Source organism: Dreissena polymorpha, chromosome 13 (genome assembly GCF_020536995.1).
Source record: "Dreissena polymorpha isolate Duluth1 chromosome 13, UMN_Dpol_1.0, whole genome shotgun sequence".
Classification (NCBI taxonomy): domain Eukaryota; kingdom Metazoa; phylum Mollusca; class Bivalvia; order Myida; family Dreissenidae; genus Dreissena; species Dreissena polymorpha.
Window position 1 is genome coordinate 40,030,924 of NC_068367.1, and position 22,537 is coordinate 40,053,460.

The 22,537-nt window shown below is 34.6% G+C and overlaps 2 protein-coding genes across 2 annotated transcripts in view; both read right to left on the bottom strand.

Moving 5' to 3' along the window:
* Nucleotides 1-22,537, bottom strand: part of LOC127854855 (uncharacterized) — a 58,171-nt gene that overhangs the window by 25,056 nt on the left and 10,578 nt on the right. The window lies entirely within an intron of this gene.
* The window catches only part of LOC127854854 (uncharacterized), a 154,462-nt gene continuing 142,205 nt past the window's right edge, over nt 10,281-22,537 (bottom strand). Inside the window, exons 8-9 of the mRNA XM_052389925.1 lie at nt 12,810-12,931; nt 10,281-10,711 (exon numbers count right to left, since the gene is read on the bottom strand). Coding sequence (XP_052245885.1) covers nt 10,568-10,711; nt 12,810-12,931 — 266 coding nt within the window. The 3' untranslated portion in view covers nt 10,281-10,567. The remainder of the gene's footprint in view (nt 10,712-12,809; nt 12,932-22,537) is intronic.

Genomic DNA, 22,537 nt, shown 5'->3' on the forward strand with positions numbered 1-22,537 from the left:
CATACACCACGTGCTAAAGCGTCCAATCGTCGCGGATGAATGACTTTATCGTTAACTTGCTCAGAATGTAGTCATATAAAAAAATAAAAATCTGAACTCATAAATGAGATATTCAAGTTTGAATAGTGTTGCGTTAGAAAAGTCTCCAAGTGTATTCCGTAGAGCAAATATGCTCAACTTTTTTCATCGGAATAGAAAATAAATAAAAACATGCAATGAACAATATGTATTCTCATTTTAATGTTACGGTGCTTTATTTTTAAAGTTTGAACCAAACAATATGGATAAAAGATTATTGATATATTCAGGCTGGATAAAAATGGAAGCAGAACATGAAACGATCAACAGGACGGTCGATTGTCTGCCGCGTTTACAGGCATTGCCTCGGGAAACAGGAACAAAGAACAAGGTTTGTGTTTTGCGATGGATCCATGCAAACATGGGTTGCTTTCTAGAACAGCGGCCGGTTATTTCCTTCTATAAAATAGCTAATAACCATGCTATGGTTCTGCAAATTATGGACGAAGGCAATTTGTTTCTACAGTTCGAAGACAATATTCGTGTGCTTTATAGCGCGATAACGAATCTATGACACTCAATTTATTTATTTCTAGTTTATGTTACCAAATGAAAACATCCTTGCAGTATAAATTGATATTAATGATATGATGATAAACACATATACACGTTTGATAACAGTGCTTTTACTTATTGCCTTGAAAATAGTTTCCATGAATTTACGATTTAATGCGCAGTCATCTGGAATTGTTGTTTGATTGATACCTTTGCCACGAACAGACAGTATATGCGGATTAAACATGTGCATAATATTACTAGTTTTGAATGGATGACGTAGGTTAAACTACTTCATTTTTGCATTGAATACTGATATGTTTCTTCAAGGTACGTTTTCCCAGTTCGAAACTCAACCTTGGTGTTAGAAGAGCTTGCACCAATTTAGATCCACCGAGCCGGTCGAAAAACAGAAGGGATCAACATCTCGTCACAAACTTGCAGGTTCAAAAATATAGTGTGTTTCTCATTCATAAAATTAATAATGCATCACATTTATAAAGAGTTTCAAATGCACTTATTGGTACGTGAAAAAAACATTTGTATTTGATAGTATTAACGAAGGTGTGTCTCTGTACTTATTAGGACTAGAACGTCGTAGTTATTTGTAGAAAAAAGGTCTTTCTGCACTTAACATTATGTGTTTAAAAATGTATTAACGTGAACGAGTGTGAAGATACTAAAATATTTCTTTGCATTCAATCAAATATTTATAATTTCATACAAGTCTTAGTTGTGGAACTCATAATTTGTAGTCACATCCGATTTACGGACAGACTGACATACACACATACAAGTTGTAAATGAAATCAGACACGTTTTGATGAGTGAACCTTTTTCGAATAAGACACTTTATAGAACTAATTTTATGTATTTACATCCGATCTACGGACTGTCTGACAAACGCATATACAAATTGAGAATTAAATTAGAAGAGGTACCTTTTTTGCGAATGAGACACTTTATTCAACAAATATATTATGTGTGGTTATTGACGCAAAACACGTTATGGTGAATCTTTGTAAACAGATTTTTGGCCTGTTTAAGTTTGTCTTTCAATTCCTTTTCTTGATAGAGATATCGAAATGAATGAACGAGCTCATGGTTAACAAAAAGCACACTAATATAGCGTAAAATAGATTTTGAACAAATGATGGGTAGTTTCAATCTGATTTTTATCGTGATCGTCCGATGTACTTGTACGCTTTAACCTCTCGGCAATCGTGACAGTCATAAAGTTAGCTGAGTATTATAGTAAATGTAATTGATCCTAATGAAAACACAATTTTAAAAGTACATAACAGAAATATTCCGATTTGTTTCAACGTTTCGTGTTTGTAACGCATACTAATTTTAATAATCACAAATGAAGCTTAGTCATTAACAAATATAATTTTATGTATATGGCATTGTCTGTAGTGTTATTTTGCTTAGTGTACACTGTTTTTCTTCTAAATTTGCGACAGAAAATAGCTTAATTGTCAATTCGTGGAAAATGCCCTGTTAAGACATACGGATGTTTTTTTCAACATCAGATTCACCAAAAGTCTTTTAATGTGGAAATGGCAGGCAACATTCTGTTCTTGTGCTCTTGCACCCTTTAAATTAATTTCGTTGTGATATTTCTCAAACTTTTAAATGATAAATGTTTCTGGGTTTGTCACAGTTTTGCACAAGGCGTCCAAAGTAAGTTACCTAATGTTTCTCTTATATTTCGTTGTATGCAATTATAAAAGGCTGCATTAGTAAAATAGAATGTTAATTGACCATGATTATTTTGTTCTTAATACATTTAAAAAATGACAATTATTGCACAAATGTGTTTTCAAACATAACATCTGAATATTACAGGTGTATTTTCATAACACTAAATCAATTTAACAATTATAACTAACACAGTGTTGATTAAATAGTTGTACATCCAGATTCCAGAATACTTCCTGGAACTGTCTATCCGGATATAAGAAGTACTGGATGATATTGGAGCCGGAAAATGCACTGTAATGGAGCGAAGAGCAACGTTTTTGAAGAGAGACAAAATTTCTATGATAGTCGGAAAAATTTCAGGAGGAAAACATGAGGGGTTTTATTTCGGGAGTAAATCACACACCGGGAAACCCGATTCCTGGTGAGCAGCGTAATACCAATCGAGCAGCGCTGTGTATTTTCGAATGACCTTACATAAGTTTAGTAATTTGGAAAAAATAAAATATTTCAAAGTCCAATTTAAAATAACTGTGAATTAACATTGATAACAAAGGTATTGGCCTACATGTAGAAAAAGTCCTGACAAATTTTCTTACAAAATGAGCGAAATGTGGCTCCTTGAAGTAGAAGATCGGGCAAAATAAGACATGTTCAGGCATTTAGGGAAGAAAAACTGCTTTAATTTGCAAGCCCTTACACTAATTAAAGGATTTATACAAACTTACCCATGTCTGCCATAACCTCTCAGCGGGGTTTCTCCAGAAAACTATTTATTGTGGAGAAATTTGCGTTTTTTAATGACCATGAAACAAGATGAACTATATACGAGACCCATTTTCTGAATGTACACATAGCATTTTATGTTTCACCGAAACACACTTGTCACATGATATCGGTGATGATTTATATACAAATTGAAGGCTTCGATACAATGTTTAAAAAAGACAAAACTGCACATTCTGGTGGGTTCATTGTCTATACTTCATCGTTGTTAAGTCACAGTGAAATCAAAAAGGTAATACACTCTGAAGCATTACCTTCAAACCATAATTAATTATTGTATTATATTTAAATGATGTAGCAAACTGTACTTTTGGATTATTGTTTTGTATTATGTAGTGTTACAATTAAACCTGACATTTCATATGTGTTCTCTGCCCTCGTTATATTGAAATCATGTGGCGGTATACATTGTGTTTATATGTACGCACATTGTAAGTGATAATGTGGTAATTATTAATGTTTATCATTTAAAATATACGTTTGAACTGGTGTGCAGTGAAATCGCCTTCCAATGTTATGTTCTTATTTATGTTCTACTATAAATAGTGTTCTCTTTTATATTTTATCATTATTTGGCTCTAATTCCGTTTTAATTAAGGTTTAATGTGTCCCATTATACCCTCTGGTAGAAAAAAATCCAAATGTATCACTTTGTTTATAAATTTATAGAATTATCATAATTCACATACAAAATACAGGCTGTCAGATTTTTTATTACACATTTCTTGTTTTAACGTTATCCCAATGTGTTTGCGTACATTAAACCATCGTTTATGATTTGTTCTTTCAAAATGTGATCGTAGTTTTATTGCAATAAATACTACTGTAACTATCGTTATGTTCATTTCTTGTTTGAAGTACGAGTTCTACGCTCAATACACGTTTTGTCCTGAGATAAACAAAGAAGTCACCGAGGATGGACAACATATACATACGTTGTAAGCTTCAAGTGTGCATTTTGTCGAGTTATAGATTCCACTTATTATCAAATTGTTCGAGCTTAAGTGTTTAATGTACTCGCCAATTCGTCGGCGTCTTTGTCGTGTTATGATTAAGCAGGGACCTATTAAAATCTTACATAGTTTCTGAGATACAGCTCTGAAAAGTTTGTGACAGACGGTCGGACTGGCGGACAACGACAAAACAACGCTAAAACTGATAAGTTTCGAGCTTTCGAACTGTTCTTACGTGGTACGTATCACTATGATGAAAAATAGAACAAGTAAAAGTTTGTTTCGCCTTGAGACAAAATTCTTGACCGTTAGCATTCATGTTCATTTTGTTGCACCCCAAAAACTACAGGTTCAAAAAAGTAATTTAATGTTTAATCTTTATAATAATATATTTAATTTGTAAAAACAGATATAAACATATATGCCCTATTAAATGACTGACCATTCAGACTCACGCGCTGTTGAGTTATCTCTAATCGTGTGCCACAACTCACGTGTATTGTACGCATCATTCTATATTCATGCACTGACATTGAAGTTGCAAAAGTTAGTTGTATTAATTTAAACGACACTTTCTAATTGAATTACTGGTTTTTCCTATCGAAATGTCTGCGAACAGGATAATGTTCCCCATCAGCGCGCTGTCTTTACATCTTCTTTGGTCCGTTCTCTTATTATTGTAAATGATAACATCATTCAAAATTCAAGAAATATTTGGAATAAATTACACTGCGTCTTTTTCCCAGTCTTTGTTCATTAACGTGAACATATGAAAAAAAAGATAAAAGATACATTAGAAGATTTTACGATGGCGAAAGTTAACAATCGTAATTGAGGTTTAGATTTGTTCATTTAAATATTGTGGTCTACGTGTAAATTGATTGTTTATTCAACGATTGCATAGGCCACTGGTAAATCATATAAAATACATGATTGATTGTCGCATATCAGCTAGCCGTTATAGTTATGTTTCATTTTGAACACGTTAATGCAATTTCAATTAGCGTATGACATTATTTTCCGAAAATACGATGCAAATGTATAACGTCCATGGTGCAAGGGGAAAAACTGCAACACACTGCGATTTAATTGTTGCGTCCCTTGCATAGCGCGACTGGATATGATAAGAGGGGTAGTTACAGCATGAGCTAATAAAAGTACCTTAAGATTTAAATCACTTCAATTTGGCATCATATGAAATTATGTAAAGATCGCGGAGCAATTCTTATTGAAATCCACGAATCATGTAAATTATAATTATTTTAAATTATATGCTATACATGTAATACACCTATTTAGATCGATGTTTTCCGGCCAACATGCCACATTACGTCATCAGGGTTTGGATCCAGCATAATCGTTGAGGGGTGTGGGGCTATCTTTGATTTGTTTTAATCGCACATGTAAGCCATTTTTTCTAGTTTGATGTAACCCCGCCGCAACAATACAGGTTAAACAATTGTGATACATCGACCATCTTCGGCATCCTCCGTGCAGAATTCAATAATTTTGTCACACTGGATCAGAAGACAATTTATCGTATTTTTTTTGTCTATCCAAACTCTTGCACGACGGTTTCATTGCATTACATTTGTATGTGAGAGCATGGCACGACAACTCTGCATGGATATTGTTGCATATCTTGCGGAGGATTCCGGAGATAGTCGATGTATCACGATCGAGATTTGTCAGAAACAATAAAACAGCCAACACAATTGTTTAAGTAATTATATCCGGACAATGTATGCTTAGCTCCGTTTTTCAACTTTCGTGTGAGTGCCTCCACAAATGAGCATGTCCTTGTAACGGTCACCCACCGCGTCGTGAGAGGACGCCTTTGGGACTTTGCTATGTTCTCTTATTATTGTAAATGATAACATCATTCAAAATTCAAGAAATAGTTTAAATAAATTGCGTCGCGTCTTTTCCCCAGTCTTTGTTTATTTACGTGCAATTATGAAAAAATAGATAAAAGATATATTAGAAAATTTCACGATGGCAAAAGTAAAAAATCGTATTTGAGGTCTATATTTGTTATGCCCCCGGTAGGGTGGCATATAGCAGTTGAACTGTCAATCTGTCTGTCTGTCTATCTGTCTGTCTGTCTGTCTGTCTGTCTGTCTGTCTGTCTGTCTGTCTGTCTGTCTGTCTGTCTGTCTGTCTGTCTGTCTGTATGTCTGTATGTCTGTCTGTCTGTCTGTCTGTCTGTCTGTCTGTCTGTCTGTCTGTCTGTCTGTCTGCATGCATGTGTATCTCGTGGAGCTGCAAATTTTGAGTGGTGAAAGGTCAACATCATTCTTCAAGGTCAAAAGTAAAAAAATACAATTCATGGGAAGTAATTAGCTTTAAAAGGGAGATAATTTCTAAACCTGCCAAATGATGTATTGAAATTTTATTTCAAAGCGGCGCATTGTGTTTCTGACAAACACATCTCTTGTGCATTTAAATATTATGGTCTACGTGTGAATTGATTGTTTATTCAACGATTGCATAGGCCACTGGTTTATCATTCAAAATACATGATTGATTGTATGTTCTCCTTTGTCGCATATCAGCTAGTTTTTATAGTTATGTTTTGTTTTAAATGCGTTAATGTAATTTCAAATAGCGTATGGCATGATTTTCCGAAAATACAATTCACATTTATAATGTCATTGATGCAAGGGGAATAAATGCAACACAATGCGATTTCATTGTTGCGTTCCTTTGCATAGCGCGACATCTTATGATAAGAGGGATGGCTACAAAATGAACTAATAAAAGTACCTTTTTATTTAAAAAGCTTCAATATGTCATCATGAAATCATGCTAAGATCGGGGAGCAATATTTCATTAAATGCACGAATCGTGTAAATTATAATAATTTAAATTATTATTATTATTTTATTTTGTGCTATGAAATACAATTATTTAGATCAATGTTTTCCGGCCAACTTGCCACACCTATGTCATCAGGGATTGGATCCAGAATAATCGGTGAGGGGCGTGGGGCGATCTTCGATTATTTTTAATCGTACATGTAAGCCATTCTTTTTGTTTGATGTTACAACATAACAAATGTCAATGATTTTGTCAGATATAGTAATACAGCCATTTTTTTAAGTGATTATATCCGGACACTTAATGCTTAGCTCAGTTTTTTATCTTTCTTGTGAGTGCCTCCACATCCGAGCATGTCCTTTTAACGTCCACCCACCGCCTCTGCAGAGGACGCCTCTAGAACTCTCTAGAACGTCGTGCGAACCATGGAGGACGTGGACAGGTTTTCAGCATGTTCAAAACTTATGAGGTCATGATAACCTGGGTCAGTATTCACCAATCAATGAATAGATTTAAGTTTTTGAATAAAGATTTTTTTGGCCCCTAGAACATAGGTTCTGGGGGCATATTAAATCGCACCGTCCGTTAGTCAGCCAGTTAGTTAGTCAGTTAGTTAGTCTTTCCGCCCGGATTAGTTTCCGCTCAATAAGTCAAGCAATTGTCATCAGATCTTCACCAAACTTCATGAAAATGTGTAAGGCAATAACAATTAGGTCAAGTTCGATAATCGGCTAAATTGACCCAGACACTCTTGAGTTACTGCCCTTGAATCATCGTAAAATTGTTTTTTTTCTCGTTTCCGCTCAATAACTCGAGCAATTGTCATCAGATCTTCACCAAACTTCCTAAAAATATGTTAGGCAATAACATCTAGGTCATGTTGGATAATCGGCCGAATTGACATTGTAACTCCTGTTTTACGGCCCTTGAATCATTGTAAAATTGTTTTTTTTCTTGTTACCGCTCAATAACTCCAGCAATGGTCATTGTATCCTCACAATAGTCCATAAAAATGTGAAAGGCAATAACACCTAGGTCAAGTTTGATAATCAGCCAAATTGACTCATACTTCTGAGTTACGGCCCTTGAATCATCAAAACATTGCGTTTTTTCTCGTTTCCGCTCAATAAGTCAAGCAATTGTCATCAGATCTTCACCAAACTTCATGAAAATGTGTAGGGCAATAACGTCTAGGTCAAGTTCGATAATCGGCTAAATTGACCCAGACACTCTTGGGTTACTGCCCTTGAATAATCGTAAAATTGGTTTTTCTCTCGTTTCCGCTCAATAACTCGAGCAATTGTCATCAGATCTTCACCAAACTTCTTGAAAATGTGTAAGGCAATAACATCTAGTTCATGTTCGATAATCGGCCGAATTGACCCAGTAACTCCTGAGTTACGGCCCTTGAATCATTGTAAAATTGTTTTTACGCCCCCAGAACATAGGTTCCGGGGGCATATTAAAATCGCAATGTCCGTCAGTCAGTCAGTTAGTTACTTAGTTAGTTAGTCCGTCCGGATTAGTTTCCGCTCAATAAGTCTAGCAATTGTCATCAGATCTTCACCAAACTTCATCAAAATGTGTAAGGCAATAACATCTAGGTCAAGTTAGATAATCGGCAAAATTGACCAACACACTCCTGAGTTATGGCCCTTGATTCATCGTAAAATTTGTTTTTTTCTCGTTTCCGCTCAATAACTCGAGCAATTGTCATCAGATCTTCACCAAACTTCATAACAATGTGTAAGGCAATATTATCTAGGTCAAGTTTGATAAATCGGCCATATTGACCCAGACACTCCTGAGATACGGCCCTTGAACCATCGAAAAATTGCGTTTTTTCTCGTTTTTGCTCAATAACTCAAGCAAATGTCATAGGATCTTTACCATACTTCATGATAATATGTAAGGTCATAAGATCTAGATCAAGTTCGATAATCGGCCAAATTGACCCAAACACTCCTGAATTACGGACCTTGAATCATAAAAAATTGAGTTTTTTCTCGTTTCCGCTCAATTACTCCACCAATTGTCATCGGATCTTCACCAAACATTATACAAATTTGTAAGGCAATAAAATCTAGGTTAAGTTCAATAATCAGCCAATTTACCCAGGCACTTCTGAGTTACGGTCTTTGAATCATCAAAAAATTGCGTTTCCGCTCGAAACATGCTCATAGCTTCTATGTCGCTTCAGATGTAACCTTCATATTTGGTATGAATGTGTATATGGACAAGGCCTTTCCATACGCACATAAATTTGACCCCTTTGACCTTGACCTTGAACTTAGGTTCCGCGTTTAGGTTTAGAAATCTGTGTTTAGGTTTCAAAAAGCGTTTTTGGGGGCATATGTCTTCCGATGGAGACAGTTCTTGTTTAATTTAAGTTCTCTAGTATTGCTTTAATTTGCACGGAATGTCTATTGTAGTATATTGAAGAGAACAATGTTAAGTCTCAACTGTAGTATACCACAGTTAACTAGTATGAATATACAAATGTAGCATACTACAATTAACTAGTATGCACAAACAAATGTAGCATGCCACAATTAACTAGTATGCATATACAAATGTAGCATACCACAATTAACTATTATGCACAAACAAATGTAGCATGCCACAATTAACTAGTATGCATATACAATTGTAGCATACTGCAATTAACTAGTATGCATTTACAAATTTAGCATACTGCAATTAACTAGTTTATATATATACAAATGTAGCATACCACAATCAACTAGTATGCATATACAAATGTATCGTACCACAATTAACTAGTATGCATATACAAATGTAGAATACAACAACTAACTAGTATGAATAATCAAATTTAGCATACCGCAATTAACTAGTATGCATATACAATTTTAGCATACAGCATTTAACTAGACTAAGTATGCATTAAGAAATGTAGCATACAACAATTAACTAGTATGCATATACAAATGTAGCATACAACAATTAACCACTTTGCATATAAAAATGTAGCATATAACAATTAACTTGTATGCATAAAAAGATAATTCATTCTTGATGTGTGTCCATGGTTGCTTATAAATCATCTATATATTTACCAATGTATCATTTGAAAAATAAAAAAAATATGTTTTATATACCATTTATATATTTACAAATAGAACGATTGAATTATCATGCAAACGTGTGTTTTATTTAGCAATAACATATTTATCAATTAACCAATTGAATAATCATGCAACAGTGTGTTACATTTACCAGTATATATATACCGATGCATCGATTGAATCATCTTGCTATAGTTTGTTTTATTTAACATTTATAAAATTACAGATGAACGGATTGAATCAGCATCCAACAGTGATTTATTTACCATATATATATATATATATATATATATATATATATATATATATATATATATATATATATATATATATATATATATATATATATATATATATATATATATATATATATATTAAACCATGAATTGGTTGAAGTATGATAAGACAATGTGACTTTCTATATAATTTACACGCTTAGCCTTAATAAAATGATTGACTCATCGTCCAATATGTTCCAGTCGTACTCTTTGTATAGAAAACAGTGTGCATCAGTCTATATGTACACTTATATTTATTGGCTTATACATACGCTAATTTCATAATTCTCTTTTCACATGGACAGTTATTTTTCCATCAGATAATATGTGCGTTAATTCCATTATTCGTGGGTAACATGGGCAGTTATTGTCCATCTGCTAATATTAACAGATCGTATTTGCCTTCCGCGCCAACACGGTAGTAGTTTTGAAACGCGTCCTTGTCCCACTTGACCCGCGCCCAGCTGTTCGAGTAAACCGATAGCACGGTGCCCGGACCCCCGCCGTCCTGTGGTATGAAATAAAGCAAACGCATGTTCAGATCAGTATGATGTTGTCATAGCAATATCTCAACATGGATTGTGTGCTGGTTTCCATTACTTCATGTACGTGACCATTCAGGAACTTTGCTTAGCAGAAACCTGACATTTTCAACGAAAGTTTGTAGGGCCAGGATACAAAGCAACTTGTGTGTGCATTGTTTGTGGATAAAATCTAATTTAAGATTTCCGTTGGCGTCATTATGTAACGTGTTAAACTCTGTTGTCGATATATTTTCATAAATATTGTTTATTAAGGCCGTATTAGTGACTATTTTAGATAGCCATGGTGTTACTGAAATACCATGCAAATGATGTAGGTATAATTACAATTACTTTCGATAAAATACTATCTAAAACATACCAACTACACTAATAAAAACTATGACAAACTGCCCTGGATGACAAAAAAATAAGTGAACGCACGCAAGCGCAAATACATTAAATCGCACACACATCAAAACCGTTAAAATAGTTTCATCTACAAAAATATCAACAACCACTCTAAATCCCAAAACCGCAAGCTAGATATTGAAGCTGCTGGTCGATGGAAGCAGGTCTGGTTGATGCATTTCCATCCTGTATAATGTAACATTCTTAGCATTACCCAGAAAAGAAGACGTGTCATCCTCCCCAAAACTACATGACTTCATTCTTGAAAAGGTAATCCACGCGAAATATCTGGGTCTTATTCTCCAAAGTAGCCTCAAATGGGATTAACACATTAACTCAATTACACAAAATGCAAACCAGGCAATAGGATTTCTTCGCATCAACCTCAAACTCATTAAAGAGGAAGACCATGATTACACAACAATAGTAAGGCTTAAAATAGTATAATCCTCCACTTTTTGGGACCTACATACGATAGTTCAAATAAATCAACTGGAAAAGGTAGAAGGACGCACTGCAAGATTCGTTACAAACAGATATTTCACCACACGTTTAGTAGATAATATGATCGTTACCCATAATTTGCCTACGCTTGAGCAGAACAAAATACATTTTAATAATGTTATATAAAATCTTCCAGCATATAGTTGCCATCACGCATACTGTTTACCTTCTTGTTGATGTCGACCCCGATCCAGAATCAGCAGTATTTATTTTCTCAAATAGAAACAAACATCAAAAGTCTCGTATAAATTTTCGTTCTACACGAGAATAGTCATCCAATAGAATTTGCTAAAAAAAAACGCACTCACGTGTCTGTCATTGCCCTCACATCCCTCACTAGTCTGTAGACACTTGCCGTTTGAATATGTTTTATCCAAACTAGCATCCAACTGAGCACTTTTTTCAGTCTAAAATGTTGATCTAATGGGTTCCGACACAAAACCTTCTATCTAGATTAAGCACTGTATTTGATTATGATGATGAGAACTGGTGAAGTCCGAAATATAAATTGACAATGAACTGTAAAGGAGACTGCGTGTGTTTTACAATTTACTACCACAAACGAGTATATTACCTTGTATCACAACTTCTGAATATAATGTATTACACAGTATTAGGATGCAAATTGAGTTAACTGAAGCATAAATCCCAACATTGAGAAGCTTTGATATCTCTTGACGTTGACCTGTTCTTTAGGGGATGGTAGGTTGCGAAATAATAGTGTTTAGTACATTCCTAAATCAACCTGAGGTTTCTCATTTATTATCTTAGCAGTGTTATTTCACTAAAAAAGAAATTCACCCCACGATTTAGCAAAACTTAACTCACTTCCTTACGTAATTCATTTTATAATTTAGTCTTCCATGATTGTTAAGGATTAACTATAAAAAAAAACGTGAATACCGAAATTCAATTCATATTAAATGAAGTTCGCGTGTTATACCACCGAACAGACCATTATGACGAATGAGCACAAATCACTCGTGCTTTACATCTGTCAAAAAATGGAGTCTTCGAATCTTAAACAGATCTTAAACTACGAAACATAAGCAGAAGGGTGAAATGGTTGGAGTGTTTAAACATTAGAAGAGTTTGTCAAGACTTAGATCTCGTTCAAGATGTAACAATATGATTCATGAAAAATGCAGTCATCCAGCGCGCAAAATTTACCTGTTCATCCCATTTCCAGTCCCGACCGCGCACGACCCTGGTTCCGACTTTGATTTGCTTTTCAAGGTCGCTCCCGAATATCGGCTTGACGAAGTACCCGTTGGTTAACATCGGTTGCTGTCCTGAAAATGGAACTTTGTAGTGTAATTTGTATGGTCAAATATGAACTTGTTTAAAATGTTCATCTACAGTTTCTAATGAATTAAATAATGTATCAATCTTACAACATGAAAAAAAAAACTATATCGTGTATGGTTGGATACATTTATACATATACGCTATAGTCTTTAAATATGGATTAACTTGTTTTCAAAATTTAGGTTAATATTACATAAGTATAGCTTGTGGAATTAATACGATTTATAAACAACTTTTCTTATATCAAGTAATTCATAGATTCCTTCATTTGTTGTATTTATTATATTTATTTTGTTTTGGTTTTATGTAAGAAAAAGTTTCATGAATTAGGGTTATTTTGTTTTGTGTTACATAAAAAAACTGAGGGTAATGAGGGCAAATATTTTACATTACACATATATGATGGTTCTTCAATAAACTTTGAGCACTAACTTGCGCATCACTTTGATAAAACCTCTAGAGAAGGGACGGTAATGGATGTTATTTTTCTGAAAAAGATTGATATTTTAACAAGTTAATTATTGCATTCAGTTAACATCAAAATGTAAAGAATACGACATGCGCTTTTTTTAAAGGGGCCTTTTTCACAGATTTTGGCATGTTTTAAAGTTTGTCATAAAATGCTTTATATTGATAAATGTTAAAATTATATATGAAAAGCTCCAGTAAAAATCAAGAATAAAATTTAAAAAAAGAAAAAAAGGTAACCCTCAGCAGGGCTCGAACACTGACCCCTGGAGTCCTGGAGTAAAAGTAATACCCATTTAGACCACTCGGCCATCTTTCCGGATACAATGCCTGATGTATTTTATACTTTATATAAGCAATCCTCGTAGTCTCACATAATATAACGACTACAACAGAACTCTCCAAATTATTAATTCGTTTCACATTGCAACGCTTTATAATTTTCGGGTTTTTAAATCGTCAAAAGATGCATATAATGGTTATTTTAGAGCATGGTAAATGTTCAGTATTACTGTTTCCTCACAAATATCATAACTAAAACGAAAATTTGCAAATCGGAAACAACTTTTTTCAATTTTGTCAATTAACCCAAACGTGAAAAGGCCCCTTTAACATAGTTATTGCATCGTCGCATTGATGAAGTCACAACGAACGACCAAATTCGCGCGTTTGTTTAAAATAGCCTATCCCTAATTATCATAGTATCGGCCCTCCTCATAATATGCAGCCTCAGTTGAACAACATTCAAGAAGTGCTGGAAAGTTAAAAAAAAGAGTTTTAAGAAGTTGTAATTTATTTGATGGTTCTCCATGACTATTACGACGACCATTCTCATAATGGCCGGCGTTCGTTTCAAAATAAGCCATGTTTATTCCAGGGCGATGCTATGATTTTTAATTACGTTACACACGATTATGTTAGTTTGTTTATGGATTAATAGTAGCTTTATCAAATGATTTATATTTAGCTTATTTTTGAATAAATTAGAAAAAAAACTACAGGTATACTAAAACTGACCAGACAGCGCAAATGCACAAGTTGGGCTTGAGCTACGCTGGCCGAAACACCATAAGATCCATTTTCGCATGACGCGGCTATGAAAGTGTGATTCAAATGGGTCGAAAGAAAACTGAGTGGTTATCAAATATTAACGTACAAAATATTTCGATGGTGAAGAAATAAACTCATAATAAGCCATGTGAGGTCACATATGATGTGCACTCTCGTAGTATAATTTTTATCTACTTACACTAATGTGTGGTTTGACTATAATCACACACATTTCAAGCGGTGAATATGCGACTTACAAGTGAACAAAAAACACAATAATTAAACTTTTTAATTACAGTGGAACCCCTCTTAACCGGACAACCTCGGGACCGAGAGAAAATTCCGGTTTAGAGAGGATTCCGGTTTAGAAATGACATTGACTATCTAACTTTCAGAAAGTCAATGACATAGCTTAATGTGGAAGGAAGTTCGGACATTTTTAGCTATTCTATTTTTTGAAAAAAAATATGAGCTATTGTCATCACCTTGGCGTCGGCGTCTGCGTCGGCGTCGGCGTCCGGTTAAGTTTTGCGTTTAGGTCCATTTTTCTCAGAAAGTATCAATGCTATTGCATTCAAACTTGGTACACTTACTTCCTATCATTAGGGGACTGGGCAGGCAAAGTTAGATAACTCTGGCGTGCATTTTGACAGAATTATGTGCCCTTTTTATACCTAGAAAATTGAAAATTTTGGTTAAGTTTTTTGTTTAGGTCCATTTTATTCCTTAAGTATCAAAGCTATTGCTTTCATACTTGCAACACTTACTAACTATCATAAGGGGACTCTGCAGGCAAAGTTATGTAACTCTGACTGGCATTTTGACAGAATTATGTGCCCTTTTTATACTTATAAAATTACAAATTTGGTAAAGTTTTGTGTTTATGTCCACTTTATTCCTACAGTATCAAAGCTGTTGCTTTCATACTTGCAACACTTATTAACTTTCATAAGGGGACTGTGCATGCAAAGTGGGCCATTTATACTTAGAAAATTGAAAATTTGGTTAAGTTTTGTGTTTTGGTCCACTGAACCCCTAAAGTATCATAGATATTGCTTTCATACTTGGAACACTCGCAAACCATCATAAGGGGACAGTAAAAGGTCAAGTTGCATAACTCTGGTTGTCATTTTTACAGAATTATGGCCCTTTTTTACTAAGTAACTTTGAATATATGGTTAAATTTTGTGTTTCGATCCACTTTACTTCTAAAGTATCAAGGCTATTGCTTTCAAACTTCAAATACTTTCATGCTATCATGAGGTTACTGTACCTGGCAAGTTGAATTTTACCTTGACCTTTGAATGACCTTGACTCTCAAGGTCAAATTATTAAATTTTGCTAAAATTGCCATAACTTCTTTATTTATGATTAGATTTGATTGATACATCCCCCCACACCCTCCCTCCCGCCGGAATCCCCCGCCCCAATGGTTTTTTTAAGATCATCTCACAAATGACCACCACACCCTCACAATATACCCCCCCACCCACCCCACCGCCCCCCCCCCCCATTTTTTTTTTGAAACGGTTAAAAACACAAATAATTATTTTATTATTTTATTTTTTAAATACCGTCCAACCATTGCACCCAAGAATCCCCTCCCCCCCCCACCCCCGATTTTTTTTGGCATTTTTTTTCTGCATTTTTGGAAGATAATGTAATACATGACAACACCCCCACACTATACACCCCTCTTCACTCCACTCCTTTGTGATTGAACTAGAGAGTCCTTTCACCTTTAAAAAGAAAATAGATGAGCGGTCTGCACCCGCAAGGCGGTGCTCTTGTTTAGTCTTAGTTATCTTAATTACATATTTGAAAATCTAAATGAATATCTTAATGCAACTGCTTCAATTACTCTGCAAATCACCATTTTATATGACACTAAATTAGCAATTGTAATAAACAACACAATATTAAATAGCATTAACGATTATTAAAATTTAGCACGGCTTCCTACATCAAAAACAAAACACACTAAAGAACTCTATGTTTGTTATCAGTAATTATAATCAGTATTATCACCACTATTGATCGATATGTACATCACAGGACAAGTATGTAATTTTTTCGACCACCTTCATTAATTTCACGCGTCTTTAATCCGCTATTCACAACTTTTTGACACTAGGTCTAAGGTGCAATAAACCGGCCCTGAGCGGATTAGAGAGGTACAATAACGTATGGAATGACCCAATATCGATCAAAAGAATGACCGGTATTCGGAATTGAGGGGATTCCGGTCTTGAGGAGATATTTTACGCATGGTTTTATAGCGGAAAAATGGGACCGGACAATTTGTCCGGTTTAGAGAGGATTCCGGTATAGAGAAGATCCGGTTAAGAGGGTTTCCACTGTATTTAGAAACGTAAATTTCAAACTTTATTTCAAAGTTAGCATTTAAGCCGAATACCGTTTAGTTGTTGTTTTTTATATTCGGTTTTAGCGATTATAAAGCATTTGTTATTGTTGTTTTTAGAATACCTGTAGTTATTGGTGAACTCATGTTCAACGTTTTATAAATTGAGAACTTTGAATATAAACAAGCTAAACCATATACTATTGCGTTGTTATCAAACGTGCTATCGCCGCGACCTGTTGAGAACAAAAGAGCCTTTCCCAGACACATCAAATTTAACCCCGCTGTAGTTGCAAGCACTCTCAACGTGGTTACGCAACAGACGCGTGATAGTTGACTCCCGATATACTACTATACTTGTTGATCAGAAGTAGTTTTATTTTCCCACATCTATTAATAGCCTCAGATTATGAATGACCTGTGCTGAGCAAAAATACCACCTAGTTAAGACGCAGCAAACTGTGAACTATTTTAATCATTCATAAACATTCTCTTCAGCGACTCGTATAATTCAAACATTGTTTATTGATTCTTTTCTATATACGCTCCGTTCAAAATATTCCATTTAACACGATATTCACATTTTTCATTGTGAATGAATTTAGTTGAAGAACTCAAACCTCTTGCATAAATTATACAACTCTTTCTCGGCGCGGATGCGGCAGTTATCAGGTTAATCGTAGCTAAGAAAACTGGCTTGAAACGCGTGGTATTAACCTTAGTTGTTCAAAATGAAATATAAATTTTACATTTACCCTTACATCGGGCCAGAACATGGTAATTTGAATGCATCTTTTAGGAACTATTTTATTGCCAATTTTCATAAATAAAATTATTACTCTCAATCCCTTAATGTAAACAAATGTAAAAATTGGGTGACGTAAGGCATTGCTCGAAAGCAAACGTGTAAAGACCAGTTGACGAGTGATGTCACGCGCACCTGCAAAGTTTAGACTCCGCCCACTGGTTGGCAAAAAAGAGGTTGAATTCATACAAGCGCATATCGAGAAGGTTGATATAATCATCGTTTTTATTGATAAGCATGCACTATATCACCTATATTTTTACTAATTATGTCCGAATAAAACATAAGCATGCAAGGAGATGCATTTTTGGAACGATTATATTATTGTTTTTATTTGTTTTCACTTACAACAAACTCGGGAGTGGAACACAATCTACAAGCTCGGTATGTGGTTACCACATAAACCTCTCTACTTGCAGTACTTGGCACATCTTCGCGACCATTTTTAGATAAATAATTATCAGAAATGAACATTCTTTCAGAATAATTTAATTTAATGAACGAACCCAATTAAGGAAGAAAACAAACAACAAAAAGATCGATGTGCACAACATAAAGTAACTGATTTGAGCCTTTATATAGCTGTAAAAACTTATCTTGTTACACATTATATAAATTCTCTCGATTAATGAAATGGTTTTAATTTAATTGTTCACACCAATTATGACAATCGTTGTTTCATCATTTTTAAACCGGTGTTTAATTGCATATTTGTTAATCACAAACCGATAATCTCGTTATGATCGGATACTGTCCATGCAATTACAAAGAAAACATGGTGTCATAAAGCCAGGGACCTATACTTGGGTCCCTGCATAAACCACGTGAGGAAGGCAAGTATATGGTCATTAAACAAAATTATTGATACCTCCATCTCTCCGTGCATATTGAGGAGTCATTTCAGCCAAATTTTGAAGCCAAATACTTATGAGTTGCTTTAATAAAATATTGAACCTATTTAAAAAAAAATGAAGACATTTGTCTGAAATGGATTAAAGGAACTAGTGTCTATATATTACCCAGTCTAATCATTATAATACAGCGTTTAATAACTATACATTTAAAATATTATACAATTTTACTGCTACACAATTAACGTATTTAACGGGTACCGGCAAATGTAAACTCCGCTATTACGTGCAAAGATTATATGTTACTGCTGTGTACGAAACCCCATCATGAAAACAAGCAATCACGACAGTGTTAAAAATACTTGCGTAAAATAAATTAAATATATAAGTTTAATGTAATGTAACCATCGTGCAAAATATTGGGGCCTATAGATCTATACATAAGACATATCGTTTAGTTCGCATTATTTCAGCTTAAATAGTAACATTCCTGTAACCAAATATATGGTTAAGAATGAACATCATAAAACATATGTTAACAGATAGGTATGGTGTAGAAAACATTTGTTTTAGTGAGTTCTACAATATAAAAGTCATGAAAAACATGTTTGTATTTACAAAGATGAATTCGCACAAACACCACATAGTACGAGAAGACATGTTATCGATATTTTTCCAACTATTAATAAAAGTCAATAAATTGCTACGTATTCAAAATGTGTATGCAAATTAACCGCTAACAATAATTCTATCTAATTCACACAGACACAATTGGAACCAGTGTCTGAGTTAAGTATACAGTAGCTTTGAAATTCAGATTATTTATATATAAAAAACGCTGTTAATTTAAGGGTCAGCAATTTGCGTATTAACCATGAATAAAGCCTATGCAATTCTATATAGTTTTAATATTCAAAGTTATGACGAAGACCCGTTTAATAATGACACTTCAACTCGATATTTCTTCTCACTTTTGATAACGATGTGTTCATTACGTCATCGAGTTAATTGTTCGTGAACAGTACAGAGGCTCAAAATCTGCTTCGATCGTAAATGCTGCACTTATTTTGACACTTATTTTGTGGTTTTATATTTTGATAATGTTATGTCGACATATTCGTATGTGTTATGATGTATTCATTTAATTTAGGATGTCCTAATATTATTCGTGTGCTGAATGCACCAAATGAGTCAGTCCGAAAGAAAGAAGGAAATAAAAAACCTATGGAAATTCACCTCTCATAATGTATTTACGAAAAAATGATGATAATGACCGACGTAGTTACAGATAAAGATGATGTGCACAATTATCGCCGTCTTCAAAAGAATCGGCGTCAAGATTAAGTACGTCCCCTAAAAGAATTCAGCTACCTGTACCTTCGAAAGCGGAATCACCTTCGTGTTTCTTTTCTTCATACAATGTCTACATGCTACCATTAAAGTGTTCGGTCAGGTAATTATATTTTTAGTGTATCTGCCACCTGAGCACAAATTGCTCAACGTGAGCTATTTTGGTGGGTGTGTCAACGGCATCCGACGTAGTTTATTTTCAGTCATGACGTCCGTCGTTAACCGATTGCCAACAAAACAAGCATAACCTTAATCGCTTGGCAGATTTTCATTAATCACAACGCGAATGATATTTGGGTGACCGCATTTATTTATTTTTTCAAGTCTTTTGCATATGTGAGACACAACAGATAAAATAGATCTTAAAAGTGAATACTTAAAAATCTCGCCTGAAACCGCAAGGCTCATAGATCCGTTATTTATTATATAATATTGTAAAAATATCCTATACCAATTTGTTTACATTATTCCTTTGTGGTCAAACTTATATTCCTTAAAAATATTATTAATGAAAACTTTAAAAAATAATTTCATCTGAAGATACAGTGCGTAAGGTTTGGTATTTGATATGTATCATCATACAGTGGTCATCCGCCGAATTTAATGTGTTGTCAAAATACTTGGTTACTTGGTACTTACTTGTTAGGGAATCTGCATAAAATGTCATTGTTTTGTGGGCAAAATGGACCTGTTCTGGGATTAAAACATCTTGCTTATTGTACTATTGTAGTAAACACCTATCATTTCTTACTTAAGATTCAGCAAGTGCCTAAATGAGAATTTAGGTTATCGATATAAGGCCATCATGGTAATTTTGTTCACAATACTAAACTAACCGTATGTGCTGGTGCAGCACTTGTCTTCCTTCTGTTCATAAAATGTCATTGAAATAGGCTTACAATAGCTTTATACACCTTCATCTTTGCGTAACACCTGAAGATAGTTCCTCCCTAAAAGTATATTGTATAGAAAGTGTAATAATTTTTGAATTATTAGTTCCTGATATCTTGTGCAGAAAGATAAGAGTATAAGACAAGAAAAACATGAAGTTCCAAAAGCGCTCACCTAAGTACAAGGTACACCAATTGTTGTAAGCTTGACCTTGCAAACTAGTGCTCTGATGTAGAAGAAAAAAACAACATAACGGTTCCCAATTATGACAGGAGTGAAGCAGGGGTGCTGCATGTCAGGAATTCGCTTCCTTGATTTTATCGACTGGGTAATGTAGAAAACTGTGGAAAGTGAGAGAATTGTAATCTGATGGAACCATACAACTATTCTGGAGTATTTTGACTTTGCAGACGATATCGCACTGTTATAATCAACAATTTATTATATGCAACCAAAAATTAAAAGACTGGAAGAACATACAGCTAAAGTTGGACTAAATCTCAACACTTAGAGATGCAAAGTCATGAAAACTAACAATAAGAATGAAGATATAGCGAAGGTTGGAAACAACGAAGAAGAAGTTGTGGAAAGCTTCATGTATCTTGGCGAAACTGTTTAAAGAAAGATGGAGGCACAGCAGATGTGAAGAAAATAACATCACTGGAGTGCGCACAGTTTGAACGGTTATCAAACATCTGTTAAGCCCGCGACATTTGCAGAAAGTTCAAAGCATCCCTGTTCAATAGCCTTGTCTTTTCAGTTCTACTGTATGGAAGTGAAAGATGGCAACTAACAAAGGGCAAAAAGAGAAACTAGGTACATTCCAAAACAAGTTTTAAGACCGTTTTAGAAATAGCAAAAGCATGGATAATCAGCGAAAAAGTGAGAAGAAGAAGATGAAATTGGAGTTGGCATGTTTGGAGAAAAGACGGAACAGATGACAGTGCTGTGTCCCTTGAGTTGACACCAGAATGATGAAGAAAAAAACGCCGACCGAAACTAATTTGCGGCACGTGGCGGAACTGGGACGGAACGGTGCAGGCTGCAACACACGGAACTAAGCACGACATGCAGCTGCAGGCGAGTGGGCAAGCTGGCAGGCAGGTAGATTTATAAAATACAATATTCCACTTACTACAGAAAACAGAGTCATTCCAGCCGGTTGCATTGCACTCTATCACCGATGAGCCATTTAGTGTGTAGCCTGGATTACACTGCACCGTAGCCTGCTGCCGGTAAGTAGTGCCCCTAGGGGCTGTGGCCACACCATTTGTTGGGGCAGCACTACCGCAGTCTTCAGTTAAAATATATTTCAAGGTTAATGTAAAACAAAACGAATTAAATATCTGTCTTATAAAATGAATTATATTAAAATTGATAAATTTTCAAGTTTTATTGGAAATTATTATAAAGTTTGTTTAGATAGAAAAATGCAAAGTAGTATGTGACAAATATGCATGTAATCAATGCAAAAAAAACACTCTTAATCAAGTGATTGAAACTAGGGATTGACCACTTTACAGTTATTCCTAAAATGTGTGCTAGCTAACTAGGTTTTTCGAGAAAACAAAAATGTGTTCTGTACAAAATCTTCTAACCCTGGTTGATAACACACGGACAGTTAGCTATAGTTAATGACGTGGCAATGCCCTCAAAATGGGTTGAAGAACGACATGGGTTTATATCTGATAATGTGGTCTTTTACGTATGTTTCTAATGAATAGGGACTAAATACTGGCAAATAGAGGGGAACCGGGTCTGGTTGCTCAGTTAGTAGAATGCTGACAACTTAATGATAAGTGATGAAATCCTT